General features: G+C 39.0%; 2 protein-coding genes across 2 annotated transcripts in view; one reads left to right on the top strand and one right to left on the bottom strand.

The window, feature by feature from the left end:
• BMERB1 (bMERB domain containing 1) overlaps positions 1-10,968 on the top strand; it is a 51,648-nt gene extending 40,680 nt beyond the window's left edge. The window contains exons 3-6 of the mRNA XM_061379420.1: positions 1,801-1,874; positions 4,594-4,708; positions 6,261-6,343; positions 7,545-10,968. Of these exons, the coding sequence (XP_061235404.1) occupies positions 1,801-1,874; positions 4,594-4,708; positions 6,261-6,343; positions 7,545-7,657 (385 nt within the window). The 3' untranslated portion in view covers positions 7,658-10,968. The remainder of the gene's footprint in view (positions 1-1,800; positions 1,875-4,593; positions 4,709-6,260; positions 6,344-7,544) is intronic.
• PDXDC1 (pyridoxal dependent decarboxylase domain containing 1) overlaps positions 1-16,968 on the bottom strand; it is a 104,550-nt gene extending 87,582 nt beyond the window's left edge. Inside the window, exon 1 of the mRNA XM_061379417.1 lies at positions 16,616-16,968. The gene's annotated coding sequence lies outside the window, so the exon portion shown is untranslated. The remainder of the gene's footprint in view (positions 1-16,615) is intronic.
• Positions 16,969-17,292: the final 324 nt, after the last annotated feature.

Below are 17,292 nucleotides of genomic sequence, written 5' to 3'. Positions count from 1 at the left end.
CCTGTATGTCACAGAGATGGCTTTTGTAGAAACTCGCTGTTCTGTTCCCTAGTCAAGGATCTGGCCCCTAAATACGATTTGAATACAGCATCTCAATATTGAACGTTTCTTACAAAGAAACTGTCATCTTTGTTAACCGCAGTAATTTCCCTCAAATGTATTAACAGTCATTATATTAATATGACACCCAAACTGCATGAATGTTGAACAGATAAGGAGCTGTAAAGCTTGCTCACATCCCAGCATATTTTGAATACTGATTCTCCTGAGGGATGGTGTTTAAGATTCTTAATTGATAAACGGAATTTCAGTACCATTTAGCGTGATGGATCTCAAGAGTAAAACTGGCTTTGCTTGTGATCAGCATAAATAATATGGGGAGCCCAAGAATAATCATCAGTATAAATGTCTCTGCCTCCACAAACGCCCTAACACATACAGCAGTGAGCCATGGACTAGCCCTGAGGCTATCATGCAAATCTTCCCAGTGAAAGTAAGACAAGACGGATGGTGAGAGAACTGATCCACAGCTGAGGTGACAATAGCACCTGCACAAGAAAAAGATGCCAGCAATAAGTATTATTATCAGAAATATTTCACTGTCATATTTTTGGAAAAGAGAAGCAAAAGGGCAGCAGGAATAGCTGTCATAGCACAGTGAAATTCTCAGAACAGGCAAGGTGGTGTTAACCAAAGCAGCAAATAATAAAAGGATCAACATGTTTTAATAACATGAGCAAAGCAGCTAAAGGACAGATAGCTCCCTGCAGAGACCTGTGCTCCATGCACAGGCAGCAGGGAGAATAAAAGCTCTTGTATTGTGATTAAAACCTTGTTTGTGCCAGAATTACCTATTTTTTCCACTCCTCATTTAATTCAGTTATCTGACTGCATTATCCTTTGTGTGCTCAATCTCATATACACATACAAATCCCTCAGGTTTCCTCTTTTGATACACGGCTGTAACAACCCATGTTCTGAAAGCACTTCAGTTTACTTTTGGTACTTAGGCAATAAGCAATCCACCCTTCAGGCACAGGATTATGAAGCCAGGATTTAGATCTGTGGGCAAGGATAGTGCTGGTGACATGAGTTCGAGAATGCTCAATCAATCACAAAGGCTATTTCTTGTATTCTTCAGGGCATAATTTCAAAATGGAAGCCCTTGATGCAGCCCTTGAAACCAACACATGAGCCTTGGCTGCCAGTCTGGTCAGGACACTAAAACAAAACATTTGCCAGGAGCCTAATGCTAAAGTTTGCTACCTGCCAGGGAATAATTCAGCATAGGAGCTCTCAGGAAAAGTACCAATTTCAGTAAGAACTAAAGATGCAGAGTTTCTGCTAGTGTCAGATTTGTTTTTTCTTTAGATGTCTTCTGCATCTTCACATTAATGGACTTTCTGTGCACATCGACGATGTGAAGCATTCATGTAAGCCATGGGAGACATTCACCCAAGGCACAAGACCTCAGAATAGTCATATGCCAAATTATAACAGTTTCCAGATCTTTGGTGTCAGGGTTAAATTATTAGTAAGATCACAAAGGAAATTGGAATATAAATCATGTCTTGAATTAATAACTCCCCAGAACCTTTCCACTTATTACTGGTTGGTCAGCTAATTTGCTATCTGTTAAAATTGGTGAATGAACAGTATCAGTATCTCAAGGTTAAACCTCTGTATTTCCAACTGATGCACAGGTCCCAGGAAGGGACAATATTCAGATGAGATCTGGACGTTTGCATCAACACAGGGTGGAGTTTGCATGTGTCTGACCATGCTTTTCTGTTTCTGCAGGATGGATGACATCCAGCTATGTAAAGACATTATGAACCTTAAGAGCGAGCTGCAGAATTTGGTAGCAATCCCAGGTAATGGCTATTTCCCAACCCAGTATTAGGATAATGCTTGGGTGATGCACAGGTGGGGATGGTGTCAGGAACACCCCTCTGCCCCTAACAATCAGAAACGTACCCCCAAGGTTGAGTTTCATATCTCTTTCCTCCCCTCCTTGTATCTGTTTCCCATTTCCCTTTCCATTTTTTAATCTCCTGGTCTCCAGATTTCTTTTCATGCTGTATTTCACTGCTGCCTTGAAACCTGCAGCAACCCTGCAATATTACTCAAGGTTCACATTCCTTGTACTCCCTTGGCAATCTCAAGGGAAACACGTGGCATAGAAATGGTCAGGTAAAAAAGACGGTGCTGACATATCAGAGATAAAAGGCAGAAAGGAAGGGGATTTATAACCATCACTGTGAATGTGATTGATTTTTTCCTCTAGATACACCAATTCATTGTCACACCTGTAGTTAAAGCTACCATCTAGAATAAAGTAAAAGGTTTCTACAAAAAGCAAGGGGCAAGTCTTTGTGTTTTGCCTTAATTCTCTGCAAAGTCACTGTTGTAGACAGCTTTGCAGTCTTTAACTCCAGTCTCCAGCTGAAAACATTGAAGAATTTTGTTTCACTGCAGTTTTGCTGTTTTAGATCATCCACAACAATCCTACTCTGTTCAAGAAAAGTACAGACAGATCCTGCAAAGCATTCAGCAGCTGCAGTGGGCCACTTAAAGTAAATCATAGAGAACTCTCACAGAGGTATTACTGCATGGCCTCTTAGCACCCTAACAAATAACTTGCTGCTGCCTAACTATTAAGGATAAGTTTTGACTGTCCTTTGGTTATCTCATTTCTTCTCCCATATTTTATTCTGCAACTTTAAAAGACAGCTTTCTCCCCAGAAAGGAGGTCACTTATGAATTGGGAAATGGGACTACTCCGAGGCCACATTCTTAGTGAAGAGAACTTAGAACCTTTTCCACTTTTCTTTACATTCAACAGGAGTGGATTAATAATCTTTTTTTATTTCTTCATACTTCCTAGTTACTTACAGGTCACATTTTAAATGGTTTAAATGGTATTGGGAAGGATTATGAATCCTAGAAAATATCTATGAATGATTCCCATTGCCTTGCCTCTTCTAGTCTGAAGCTTTCCTACCCACACTTTTAACTTGCAGTTAGGGTTGATCACAAAGTCTTAAGCAGAGATCCACAGAGAGCAGTTTCTCCTTAGCACAATTCAGGATGCATATATTTGGCAGGCAGTTTCCTGAAGAATATTATGGGAGAGCACATCTCAATCTGGGAGTAGGATGGATTCAAAGGAAATTGGAAGTGGCTTCTATCTTCAGTAGTGAGAGGAGGAGATGCCTTGATCCATAGGCATAAGAGCCAAAGCAAAAAAAAACAAACCCAGTAAATTCAAAGCATTCTTCTTTTTTCTCTACTGCAAATTCATATTAATCACAGGAATTCTCCATAGGTAACACAGCCAAAGTCTTGAAATCTTTGCAGTAGTCAACCTTCCTTTATAATTTCTAAAAGATAAAACACAGACATTACATCCCAGACAAAGCAGCTGTATATTGTATTACAAATTATTTCCTCTGCTACTGGCAGAACATAACTTAAAATTATACAAGGAATATGACTGAGATTGAGGCTTACAGAATTTGTCTTGAAAATATATTTAAGGTGCGTTTATCTAAAGGAATGGATTTATTGCAGAAGTTCCCAGCAATAAGCATCCTGAAGCCCATGGTGCAAAACTAAGCTGTATGAAACAGTTCTTTTCAAGTACCTGATTTAGATAGCCCTTCAAAATGTCTTATAAGTTCAAGCAGCAGACTGAGGCAGCTTGCCCTTCTTCCCACAACTCTTAATGTACTTAATTTTGTGGTTCTCTAAACAGAGTTCTACTGTTCAAAACCAGAATTCTCGATTTAATGCAAAGTGTCTTCACAGCTAATCAAAATTTTCAGCTTTTTGAGGAAATATGTGGGTTAGGATTTGCCTCTGGCTTTCTCTTCTCTACTCCACTTCCTAGGTTTGAAGATTTCCGTCTTAACTACATTTGCTTTATAACCTTCAACTACAGCTCTCTAATCCCCAACATTCATGAGTGTTAGTTTGTGGCAGGCGCATCTTTTATGTCACAAAAATTAATGTTTATAGACAACCTAGTCATTAGACTGGTTAGTTAATAATGACATACATGTATACTACTCAGATTTTTGAAACATGGGGAAAATAAACAGTTTGCATTTATTTTTCCACATTTTACAATTGATGCTGTTTATGTGGATTTGTTGCTCACCTGCCTTACTGAGTAGGAAAAAAAGTGTTGTAGTCAACAGCCAAAGCTGTCATGAAGTACAGAGAAATGGTTCCTTTTGGTATGGTCTCATTTCCCCTGAGGTCAAAGGGAGTTTGTACTGTGCATTTTAATGAAGCATCCTAGACTATTTTCTCACCAAAGCTCCTTAAAATTTCAAAGCTGGGCTTTGCAGAGAAATTTAATATTAAAAGGAGGCTTGGCGAGTCCCACAGTCTCCAGAGCATTAAGCTGCTCAAACGAAAGAGCAGCAAGAAGAGAGCAAAAGAACTTGCTGGGGTTTTGGCGACTCAGGTCTGAAGAACCATTGACTTCAACCAGCAGTTCATTCTTAGGCACCTGCAATGTCCACCCCCTCCCACTCTGCTCCCTAGAGTCTAAAGTAATAGCTTCTTTTCTCTGTTTTTGACCAGAAAAAAAAAAAACTAAGATGGACAAACAAAGAGAGGATGAACTGATTCAGAAGATCCACAGACTGGTACAAAAAAGAGACTTTCTTGTAGATGATGCAGAGGTGGAGAGATTACGGTAAGAACTAAAAGCAACTAAGGGAGGTTTCATAAGTCTGGTACTATACTGGAGTGACAAAATTGACAGTAATGTGAGAAAACTGGTCCTTTAAAACAACTTACCAAGTCAAAAGCCTCCTCCTAGTTCCAGAGGAAAAACATTGAAATCAGAATTACTCCACTTCTGTGGCTCTTTTATCATGAGATGACTGAATCATTAACGGGATAGAGCAGGGTTTGGTCTCACTTTCCTACCAGAAAATGTCTGGACATTACCATTAAAGAGACAAGGATTTTTGTTGCTACCAGAGGATCTTCTTGGCGTGAGTAGACATGAAATAGAATTTTACAATTTTACTTTGTAGACATCTAAAATTTGCCTTCTTCTATTTTTAAACAAATTATTAATGAGGTCAACTTTTATTATTACTATGATCACCATGCAAGTGATGATAAAAAAAAGCAAAAATGCAATTGCTAACACATGTCTACCTAACCTAAAGCATAAGCGAGTTCAGAATGATTTCATATCAGTATCTTAGCCTAAAGTTGCTAAGAAACCCGATATTCCTCAGAAGTTCATTTCCAGCTGTTGCACTGAGATCCTAGTCTACAATCATATTTTTGCTATTACTTTCTCTGCCTCTTTCTACAGTAAAGATTCAAGGCTCATCAATCCATTTATCCCAAACAACAGTATCTCTTCCAACACATTCACATTCTAAGCAAGCACAGGACAGAAGAGAAGAAAAATTGCCAGAGTCCTGCAGCTGACCAAAGAGAGTTGGCCAAAGTTGGCAGCTGACAAGAAGCCAGCTAGTAATGTAATCCAGAGTTATCAACCGCTAGTTTGATGTGCAAGTCACAGAAACATCAGCAGCAGCCAGACAATGCAGAAGCCTAATTGTAGGCTGCTGAGAATGTACTACTATGCAGATGCAAATACATTAATGTCAGTTCACATTTGGAGCAAAACTGGAGGCTTTTCTTTGAAACTCTTGATAATAAAAACCTGATTTTCCTCTAAGCTGAGATGTTCAATCAGTGAACTCAATGTTGAAGTAACAAAATAGCAAAGAAACTAATATGGAAATACCCTCAATAGATACAGTTAAGGTTAGCAACATCATCTTTTTATTTTGGGTCTGATGGTGTCAGCTTCAGGCAAAGAGAAATATATACTAAGAGCAGAAGACCATGAGATCCAGCCTTTAAAAATAAGCACTATAATCACAGCAATATATATCCTCTGCTCCACTTTGTAGAGGTAAGTATCGTGAAGCACTTGTGAAGCCAGCTTAAAATAGGTGATACATTATGGTTTAAATCCGCTGAGTAGAGAGTATAATGAATCCAACAGTATCAAGAGACAAGAATCTTGGTGAAAATTCTGCATTCTGTAAGAATTTTGTTACTCTTTTTTTTAATGCAAATATTTTGCTCTTTAATAAGCAGAAAAATAAAGAGTTTCTAAAAATGGCAAAATAATTTCTTTACTAGCAATTTGATCCTAGCTACTCTAGCTTTTACGGAGAAAACATTGTTATGACATTTATTTTTCTTTTTTCCAGAGAGAAAGAAGAAGACAGAGAGATGGCTGAATTCCTTCGCACCAAGTTAAAACCCATAGACAAAGCTACACAATCTCCTACTAGTGAGTTCCTAAACATTATGAAAAGCAAGAACAGTAGGAAAAACGCTTTAAAATGGCTTTGTATGTTTTAAATATGCAAAGTACATTTGAATACCCACTGCCACAACCTGCTTTTATAATGCAAGTAGATTATTTTTTCCAGTCTTTTCCCAATTTGGTTCTGCAGAAATAGCTGGGGGAAAAAAAACAACTCTCTTCAGATAAAACACTAGGATATCTGAAGCAAAGTTTACCCATTTACAGCAGGCAAGATGGAAACCAGAGAAAAGACTGCAAACTTCCACAGGTGCCCCAAATTTCTTACATTTACCAGAATAAATAGGCTTTTCAGTCACCTCAACCCAAATTTATGGATCTGCAAACACATTTCTCAGAAACTAAGCAGATTATATGATCCCTTAGAAGCTTTCAGCTGGAACTTTTAAACAAATACAGCCACAGCATGAGCTCTAAAAGTTAACAGGTTCTGACCTGTCATAAACTGAGCTCTTAAGCAGGGAGACAATCAAGTGCAAGTGATGCACTTCTTAGTGGATTGTGTCCATCAGCTGCACACTGCCATTTTGCACAAATGATCTTAAAGAGTTTCTAGAGAGATGTGGAATGACCATGAAGTTCAATTGCCAGGTTGATAAAGACATTTTAAGATGCTTCACTAATTACTTATTACTAATCACTAATTACTCCCTTTTAGTCACAGGGAGTGATCTCATCTCCCTTGTTAATTCCTTATGTTGCTGCTTTTAAATACAATGTTAAAGATTCTTTTCACCCTGAAAAATTAAAGCCTACCTTTATCTTGCTGTCTTAATTACAGCATCCAAGGTGATGAAAGAATAAACTGTAGCAATATTTTTGTTTATCTCCTTAGTTGTTGGGGTTTAAGCATAGTAAGATGACTTTCTGTAGAAGGACCTATTACCCAACTCTAAGGCTGTGAAAAGGGACACCTGGATTGAACAAGGAGCAAGAAGTTTACCCCCCCCCGCCCCCGAGATGTCTGGATTCTTCAGCCAGTTGGACTCCACATACCAGCTTGGTTACTACCAAGTGTTAGAAGTATTGTTCTAACAAGATAAGTGGAGAAGACGGGGTTTTGGGTGCAGACAGCAGGAAAGGTTTGCATTGTTTAAGCCAGAAGTAGGAAGAAAAAGTTTGACCAGCTCTTGGTTTTAATGGTGTCTTGTTTTGAACATTGCAGGCAGCCCAGCAGAAAAGAAGGCAGAACCTCCTCCAAGCAAGCCCACCATTGCCAAGGCAGGATTGGCTATTATTAAAGATTGTTGTGGGGCCACACAATGCAACATCATGTAGTTCTGGGCTTTCTACCGTGTTTGTCTTTTTAAATGTTTTCATTGAATGAAACTGTGTAGAGTGAGGGGAACTAACAGCATCCTGCTAACAGACTCAAGAGCAACTGGTACAACAGTTATGTATGGAATGTGCAATGGCAGGTTCTTCACTGTTGCATGGATCACTCAACACGCATGCCTAAAAACAAAAGAAATATATATAGTGGCTGTCCAGTGACCAGAAAAGATCTGTAGTAGAGTCAACAAAAACACCCCACTGATAGAAGTGAATGGAAAGAGGGTATATTTCATCCAGGAAGGTGTAAAATGGCAATTTTAATAATTCAACACTTGGTAAGAATGTTGTACACTTTTCCCTTTGACAAACAGCACTCAAAAATTGCTTAAGTACCCATTTTGGCTACTTTTCAAAACAAAAGCCACAGTAGTATATGCTCTATATAGCACAACTGATAGATGAAGCAATTTCAGGATAACTGATGTTGCATACAGAATCTTTATCAAACTACTATGATCTTCAACTACTTTGCTGTGGATTTCCACTTCAAATTCTTTAGAAAGAATGAGTATCAGTGACAAGGACGTTGCAAGTAGAGAAAGATTTTTATATCCCATATGATTCCTAAATTACTCAAGTCAGATTAATATTGCTTACAGCAAAAATAAATCTGATGAAGCTTTAACAAGCAGAGCTACAGTAACTGCAAATAGATGTAGTCCAGAGTTGTACCATTTCTCTTTTAGATTTGCACCTCACATGGAGCCACAGAAATATTTACCCAGAGTTTTGTCTGCTCTTAGAAGTTACATGCAATATGACATTATGTAGCACTGGTAGGTTGCTGGGAGGAGAGTGGAAGACAAACAGAATTTTATATTTAAACAACACTTAACTATTAATTGCATATGTCATGACCACAAGAAATATAAACTTCCAAGCATAGGAGAACAGTAGTCACCCAAGACAAATTGACCACAAGACAAATACACAAATACAGAAGGAGATACTTGTGTTAGAGAGATCACATTCTACACCAAATGGGTTTAAAATTAAGGGAAATACAGAAAGACTTACCTGTGTTTCACTACTAAATGTGTTTCTGGTCTCTATGCAGATTAAGCCTTGTGGAATCTAATATATTAGCTGTCAGTAGCTGGTTTGTCTGTGTGATGGTACTTCATATAAATGTACTGTGATAGGTGTAAATAGTAAAATAAATGTATATGGATCTAATGTGAAAATCTCAGGCTTAGAAATAACAGATAGCAAAAAGTTCCTAAAATAAAGTTCTTCAAGAGGAACTTCCATTTTTTGAAGCCAGCTAAGTGACATCTGCACTTCTATCTAGAAAGGAACCACAGCTATAGGAAAGGAAAAAAGAAATAACAGCAGTTACCCAAAAAGGCTAAACAGTAATATATTTTTTAAAAAAGAGGAAGTATCTTTAAATTCAAGAAGATAGACATAATCTAAAGTAACCCAGACTATTCTTGTAAAGTTAAACCTAATCCCTAGCATCAGACTGATTCAGTGAAGAAGATTTGTTTTTCCAGAATAATTTGTTTCAGTATTGCAGACTCACTTGAGACAAAGAACCTACGCCACTAAGTTCTTCAAGGTTTAAGGATGAAGGAAGGAAAAAAAAACCCACAAAAGGATTCCACTAAGATATGATACACTTGTACTTACTTTGACCAAAGACACAGGAAAAAGGACATCACATATCCAAAGGCTGAACAGTCATATGTAATTACTGCATCCTTGTCACTACACGCATCACCACAGTAAGCTCTGTAGCTGTTAATAGCTACTGTATCTGGTGTGGCTTGGACTCTCTACAGCACCTATGTACCTTAACAGTTAAAGAGAAAACTGCTTTTAAGGGAGAGTAGACACTGGAGGGGAAGAAAACACCCACTGGCTTCTGGAAAATTCAGCCTCTTGAATTTGCAGATACCCAATTAAGACATCAGGAATTATCAATGTTCTAAGACAAGAGGCAGATGTTCAATGCCAGTAATAAAGGCAAATGGAAGTTCAGAAAAAACCTGTAGTGAAGCACCAAACTTAAAGCCTTAGGATCAACTGTTACAACCAAGTATTGTGAATGCTAGTAAGTAAAGGGTCCTGAAAAACTTGGCACACAGTTTTTGTAAGGCAAGAGGTGACTTACACACATCAGTGTTTAAACCAGGCTGTGCTGATGACTGAGTTGATCCCTGCATGCTGCACAGAATCTGTTCCTTTGGGAAGAAAAATGGAATCAGTAGAAGGTAGGTTTGCATGAGAAAACTTTTACTAACAGGAAACATAGGTAGTCATTTCTGGGATGCAACACTCATGACTAGGCTACAGAGCTCCCTTTTAATTAAAATGAAGAGAAAGCGCAAGTATGAATATGTAATATTCATATCCAGTTAGCACTGGTAGCCAGTGCCCCAAAAGGACCTATCTACAGCAGTATTAGTGAAAGTGAACTTCATTTTCAGAAGTTCTAGAGTGGCTCAGCTGAAAAGTTTTCTTTTGTTTGCTTTTAATTAGCAAATGCTTCAGTTCTGTTTCTATTTGGGTGGGTCTGAACAGCTTGCCTGCAGTGCAGCAGTGGTTCCTTTAGAAGGGGGTTAGTGATGCCACTTAGCAATAAAGTCCTGGATTTTTTCAGACTGAGGTCAGACTCTCAGCTGTGTTCAGCAGTGGCTTAGTGTTGTCCATCCAGAACACAGCAGAGCTCTAATGGCTTACTTTTACATATAACTGTTGTAAATTGAACAAATTAAACTTAGGAAGGAATTATGTGTGTAAGAATCTTGGTTCTTGTTTTTAAAAGTGAGACTAAACCCCTGAGTACTCCCAAGAACAATGAAGGGCTTTGTAACGTCCATGATCCTATGAACATAGCACATTGTTACAGCAATCCCCATATGTAAAATCAGCAGAAAGCATCAGACAAGGATCTTTAGGTGATTACATTGAGTAACTGGCATGATTTCAGAGTCAATTTTCAGATATCTGTTCTTGTCTGCAAAGAAAGAGGGACCCAAAAATCTCTTCTGGACATCCTGGCTGTTTATCACTTCAGAAAGAAAGCAAGGCATCAGAAAATGAAGAAAATAAGGTGGATTTGACACACTGTTCCTATATGAACATGGCTATATTCAGGAAAGGATCCTGGTCTACTGAGAAAAACAAAGTGCTATTTGTACTAATCACTAATTCTACCAGTAAATGGTTCTCTTGTACCTTCACCATGGCCTACTGAATCTCTTCAGCAAAGTTAAACATATTTCCAAATAAAATAAGCTGCTGTATTATACCAAGTATATGTTTCTTCTTGTTACTGAAGGAAGTAAGTGGTTATGGAGTAGAGTGGAATGCACTTACTGTGCTGCTACACTTTTCAAAAATAATAGGATTATTATTCTTCAAGAAAGGAATCATTTGGTGAGTTAGGGATGCTACTGAAATGCAAATAAAAGGATTTTGTCTCACTGAAAAAAACAACAGTTTCTCCAGCTCCACAAACAAAACCACCAAAACCCCCAATCCCATTACATTTCTATGTGACTTTGCAACCTCACTGCATACAGCCCAGAGCACTGCACAGATTAGAAGATAGTTTTCAGCCCTACATTGAGAAGATAAAGCTCCCAACATACCTGAGTATCAAAACCATTGCCAGGGCAGAAGGCTGTAACAGCAACTGAAAAAAATAACACCCAGCACTGCCTGATCTACTCACCAGAGTGGTTTTATATGTACTAACATAGGGCACTCTGGAGAGCTCAGTGACCAGAGACTACATGGGAATGAGATGTAATCAAGTGCAATCATGTGCATTGAGGTGTGGATCTCATGTTGCTGCTTGGCTCTCACTTCCCCAACCTTCATCCTGTGGGAAGCAACACAATGAAATCAAAGCTTATATTAACTAAGTTATGATGTTGAGAGCCAACTAAGAACATTATCACCAATTGTATTATATCATCTGAACAAGAACGCAGGCTACAATATGGGACTGCAAAAGGTAACTAGGGCATGCTTTCATCTTTGTGGCTGGTGACAATAAGCTCATGTGTGCTTAAGGCTTTGTCACACTGTCTTCCTAACACAGGCATAAAAGCACATTTTCATCTGCTACTAAGCAGGCGGTTGAGAAGTTTTCCCAATATTCTGTTCAGCTTGATCTCAAACCATGCCACTTGGAACTATAACATTTACAGCAGATTGAAATCAATGACTTCAAATTACAAAGTTCTGTGTAAGGTGTGTAGAAACACACATATTCTACCCACATCCATACTCCCTGTCTCTGAAGAAGTTCAAACTTTTACTGGCATTTCAGAGGCAGCTCCTGGAGGGTAAGAGTTTGACTACTGGCTACAAAAACGAGATCTCAGACTCCTTCTGCAGTTAAAAGTGATGTATTTGCTTGGTTTTCTTAAATCCCAAGAGTTCCACTGACCAGAGCTTTCAACTCAGCCTCATGATTGTATCTGAAACGCAGAAAAAAGTTGTGTTTTATGACACCACTAGTACTGAAGCTTTTGTAAACACACTTACATCACACTTATTTGCCTGTGCACCTTCAGGCCAGAAACCCACTCTGATGAATTAGCTTTGTTTCACTGGGCGATCAAAGCTGCTCTAATAAAACACCATAAACACAAAAGCTCCTTAGCTACTGGGCAGCATGGGAGGCTGTCACTGTAATCTTACCTTCTGTAACTAGCACAAAATAAACCTGAGTGACAAAGTCTTAAAACCCTCAATCAACTTACATTGAACAAATACAGGTCTATGGAGAAGGTATACCTGGGACACAAGATTATCTAAAGAACTGCAACTACCACAGGCACTGTTGAATATGCTCCTCCTGAAGCACAAGATCACAGTGTCCCTATTAGCAAAATCAAAGAGACAAACCACAAGAAAGCAGCAGGGCAATCATTACCTCAATTTACAACTGCCTATTTTAAAACTAAGTGTATCAACTAAATGAAAGATTCAGCTTCCTCCTGGGAGTCATGAATGTGACTACAGAGTTGAAATTAAATTCATCCACTTGTTTCTCAGGCAAGTTCATGCTATTAGATAGTGACTGATGCCCAAGACAACACATACAAGTACATCTTCCCTGCAGGCAAACAAATGACAGATTCTTTCCTACAAACACTTTCCCTTTCAGGGTCCCAGTAAGACCATCTTGAGTAAGAGTCTGCTGTCTTATTAATTGTGCTGCAGGAGCCTCGGTACCAAGACCATATCCAACTGTGACAAAATTCTATGCAAGTTAAAAGTGAAATGTGTCAAGAGTTTCAGCAGGAGATTGAAGAGATCATTGGTACATCTGAAGAAAGCAAAGAAATAGAAACACATGTCCTTAGAAAGCAATGGCAGAGTCCAGAGTCAAACAGAGTGGGTGATCTTGACAACAGTGCAGTCTCAAAAGTGCCTCAAGGCAGGCAGTAAGGGAGCTCAGGCGGCATTCCCGGTGTCCTTTCCCACTCATCAACAGATGCACTGTGCCCAGGACACCCAGAACCTTGTAACACAGTTGCCGTAAGATTTCAGAGCTGGAACATCTCCAAGAACTCCACCCATGCCCTAAGGTGTCACAGCAGCACACAGCTTCAGCACTAGAACGCCTCAGTGACCAGCCCTTCACAGTATCACAGTATGCTGGAGACTGGAAGGGACCTCAAAAGATCATCTAGTCCAATCCCCCTGCCGGAGCAGGAACACCTAGATAAGGTTACACAGGAATGTGTCCAGGCGGGTTTTGAATGTCTCCAGAGAAGGAGACTCCGCAACCTCCCTGGGCAGCCTGTTCCAGTGTTCAGTACCTCATGCTGCTCCCAGCCTGTTTGCTAAAGATGCAGGTAACGGACCTGCAGAGTTTATGTCAAAGCTAATCAAATCAACTGCTGCCCTGCTGAACATGCAAGTCTTACGGCTTGGGCTTCTACCAAAAATTGCTTCAGGTATAATGGCAGAGTAGCGTAAGAACACTCAAAACCAGCAAAGAAGACTCTAATTCCCTGTTTCTTGGAACCAATTACTTCATCCCACCTACACCAAAGTAGTCTTGGGGCTGTTTTTGTTTTTAACCCGTAGTCTTCATCACACAATGTTTTCTGGCAGAATGTCCTTTTTATTACTACTTTTGAACCCAGTAACTGGAAGGCTGACTTCAGGCTTGTGCCCACAGCATGGCATACAGTAGTGCATTGACATCCATGTAACCATCTGACCTGCTGGAATGCCTGAGGCTTTATCACAGCCTGTACCCCAGCACCACAGAGTAAGGCTGCAGGTAAGTCTGCTCTGCATTGCCGTATGTGCCATATACCAAGTAGAACAGCATCTGGCCATAATACAGGTTCCAAATCTCAATGTGAAATGAATGTCAACTCAAAATAAGTCTGTAACAGCTAATGTTCCTCACCTGAATTAGAACAAACTTAATTCTGGCACAATGTCATCGCTCACAAATTGCTTTGCTTTTGAGCTGGCAAAGACTGCTCTATAGACTCCTTAGACAGGATTATAATCACTCCAAAGCATTGTTTGGCACAGATATATTTTAAAGGAAATACTTTGAAGGCTTTTACTTTAGCACTGTAAAGCGCAGCAGATTTTAGTTTCCAAAGGGATCACCTGTATCCTCATGAGTCATAGGAACACTCCAGTTTCTACCATTTGTTGTGGGACTAAGAACCGTCCCTTCCAACACAAAATACAGAGCTAAGCACCAAAAGCTTAAGTCAGGTATTTTTATGCCTTGTCTGTACCTACAGAGGCCATCTGTAAACGCAGGAATATCTTAGTGCAGGAACATCTCGCTCAACTTTTTAGATGGCAAACTATTTTAGTGAGGGCAAGGAATTTCTGTATCATCTTGCTACAGTACCATTATACTTCCTTGCAGGCATTACCCATGCTTTGGACAAAGTCCAGATTATCTTGAAAGACCTGCAGTATATGGATCCTTCAAGGTACTGCCCACAAGCTTTTAGAAATACCATTTTCAGAAAGTTTTCCTATTCTTTCCCTAATCTATTTATGATTATTTCATCCTAGCACTCTCTCCTCCAAAAGCACCTTAGAAATTTCCACATACTTGTCACATTCCACCCTCACATTCCCCTCCCACAGCTTTGAAAAACCCCACAACATATGAAAGAATCTCTGGTTACAGGACAATATGAACTATTCCTCTTTGCATAACTTGATTGTTTTTCCTCCAAATTCCCTTCACATATTAAATGTTTATCCTATTCTTCAGGTAAAATGAAATTATTTACCTGCTGTCTGATCAGGTGCTTTGATCTCATTGCATAGTATCTGTACTATCCTCTTTATTTCAAGTCTGTTGGTAACAACCTTCAGTCATCACTGAAGAATCTGGTCCCAATACATTGGAGATACCTTCAAACGCACTTCAAACTCTCAGTGCAACCAGCATGGTCAGGTTTCTTCTGACAAGCCTGTCTCTAAACTGTTTAAATGCTTAAGAAAAACAGATACAAAACTGTCAGTGGCTATTGAAAAAAACAACAAAAACCAAAAATCTTTTTCATAGCCAGCTATTCTAGATACAAGGCAGCTGAGAGTGAGACAGGACTACTGGAGCATATAAAGAAGGTCTTAAAATTGATTTATCTTAGAGAAGCCTTTCTTACTGTACAGAAAATGCTCATAAGTACCTTGAAGGGGCATCTCAAATTCCATGTCAAATGGCATCCCCTTAAATCAATGTTGCTTGTAGCATATGTATAGCACTATGAACCATTTTAATAGGCACCTGAACTGGTACTTTTTCTGATTTTCTGCATCTATGTAATACTAAACATAAAACAGTTGGTACAAGAAGGAATTCTACATTAGAAGCAATGCATGCTGGGAAAGTATCACAATGTTTTGGGTTGGAAGGGACCTTAAAGATCATCTAGAGACATTGTACCTTGTTCTCTGAACACAACTAAACTGTGGGAAAGTATCAAAGTTCTCTAGGTATGCCAATTGTTCCATAGCATGCATTCATTGTAAGAGATCACACTATACGTTAATGGTGACTGTAAAGTACCTCAGCATCTGACTTTCTATTGCCACACAGACTGAACAGGTATATCAAGGTCAAGCTCTGACTGAAAAATCACTTAAAGGTTTTCAGATGCACAAGAGATTCAATATTTAAATGGCAAAAAAGGTTAGTTGCAAAGACTTAACACATTTCAAGTGTTAGAGACAAGAAACTAAGTGACAAGATTAAAAGGAAGGGTTACTCCCAGCCTGATAAGCAAGCTTCCTAATACTCAGTTTTCAGGTGCTTGCTTTCTGTAAACAGCTATCTAAGCAAAGCAAAGCCAGGCCATGTTTTTTTCCTCTAAGAAATCAGTTTTTCTTTCCCTGCCAAAATCCTGAGACTGTCTAAAACACAGAAAGCAATCTGCTCTTCGTGGCCAATGCCCTCAGCCTATTCTACAGAGGCTGCTCTCTTTCACCCCCAAAAGCTTTCCTTTGTCCAAAGGAAAAGCATTTTATCAGTTCTCCTGTTCAGAAACCTCAAAGGTTAAGAAACAGCCTTATGTCTCTCTTCTTAGTCTGTCATGCTTCCTATCAGCGTTATTTCACATTACACCTGATATCTCAGCTGAGTACATCGCTTCCCTATGCATTATGCCCAAATTTCTCCTCCTGCTATTTTTAATTACAGTTAACAGAAATAGGAGTTAAACTACACTTCACCACGTAATTACACTCTATCATGTTATGTTATGGCAGACTAAACAAGCTGTATTAATTAATTTGAGAATTAAAAAAAAAATCCAGTTGTTCCCATCATGACTTGAAGCTTTTAATTTAAACAATGGCTTAATGAGAATGAAAGAAGCAGGAATGTCTACAGCAGATAAAAATGTTTGTTTAAAATGTAAGGAAAAAAAAAATCAATCTCACCTTTTGAAGGTAATCACATACCAGGTGCTATGAAGGATTTTGCTCATGCATGCTTAAAGCATTCAGAATTACTGACAGTATGAAATTACAGAGTGGTGATTGTATGGTTTGTGGTGTTGCTTGAGAAAGTTCTTACAAATTGCCTGCCCCTCCTCTTGAAGGGTGGTATTTATTACACTATTTATGGAGACATTTCTGTTAAATAGGCTTAGGTAGTTACTTTAAAACTGTTTACTGAACAAGCAAGTACTCGGCAAGGTCAAGTGAACCCTTACCTGCAGCAGGCCTGACATTTACTCTAGCAGCCTGTTCCACTTAACAGTTCCATTAAGTGAGAATAAGTAACAAGACCACAAAGAGCAGCTCATCAGCTCTTTAGTTTTGGCCCCAAAGCTATGAGATAAGAAAACAGGCCAATTTAGTTGCAGATCATTTTAATTATTCTGAAGTAAAGTTCAAAGCACTCTAGTGAAGCTGCAAAAGAAACTTCCCTGCCAGACCTGTTCCTGGAGAATTACTACCTTCAGTAAGCTGGAAAACAAGGCTAACACAAAAGTGATTTGTTAACTTTATTGCACAGTAACACTCCATATGACATGATTCACGTCAATTTTTACATTTCAAAGTGAAACTAGAACTCGGGAGGAACACCTTACTTCAGACCTGTGCCATTTACA

This window comes from Neopsephotus bourkii, unplaced genomic scaffold (genome assembly GCF_033783945.1).
Source record: "Neopsephotus bourkii isolate Nb327-2 ecotype Australia unplaced genomic scaffold, CSIRO-AGI_Nbou_v1 NB_1770, whole genome shotgun sequence".
Classification (NCBI taxonomy): Eukaryota; Metazoa; Chordata; class Aves; order Psittaciformes; family Psittacidae; genus Neopsephotus; species Neopsephotus bourkii.
This window is presented reverse-complemented; position numbering and strand designations above follow the sequence as displayed.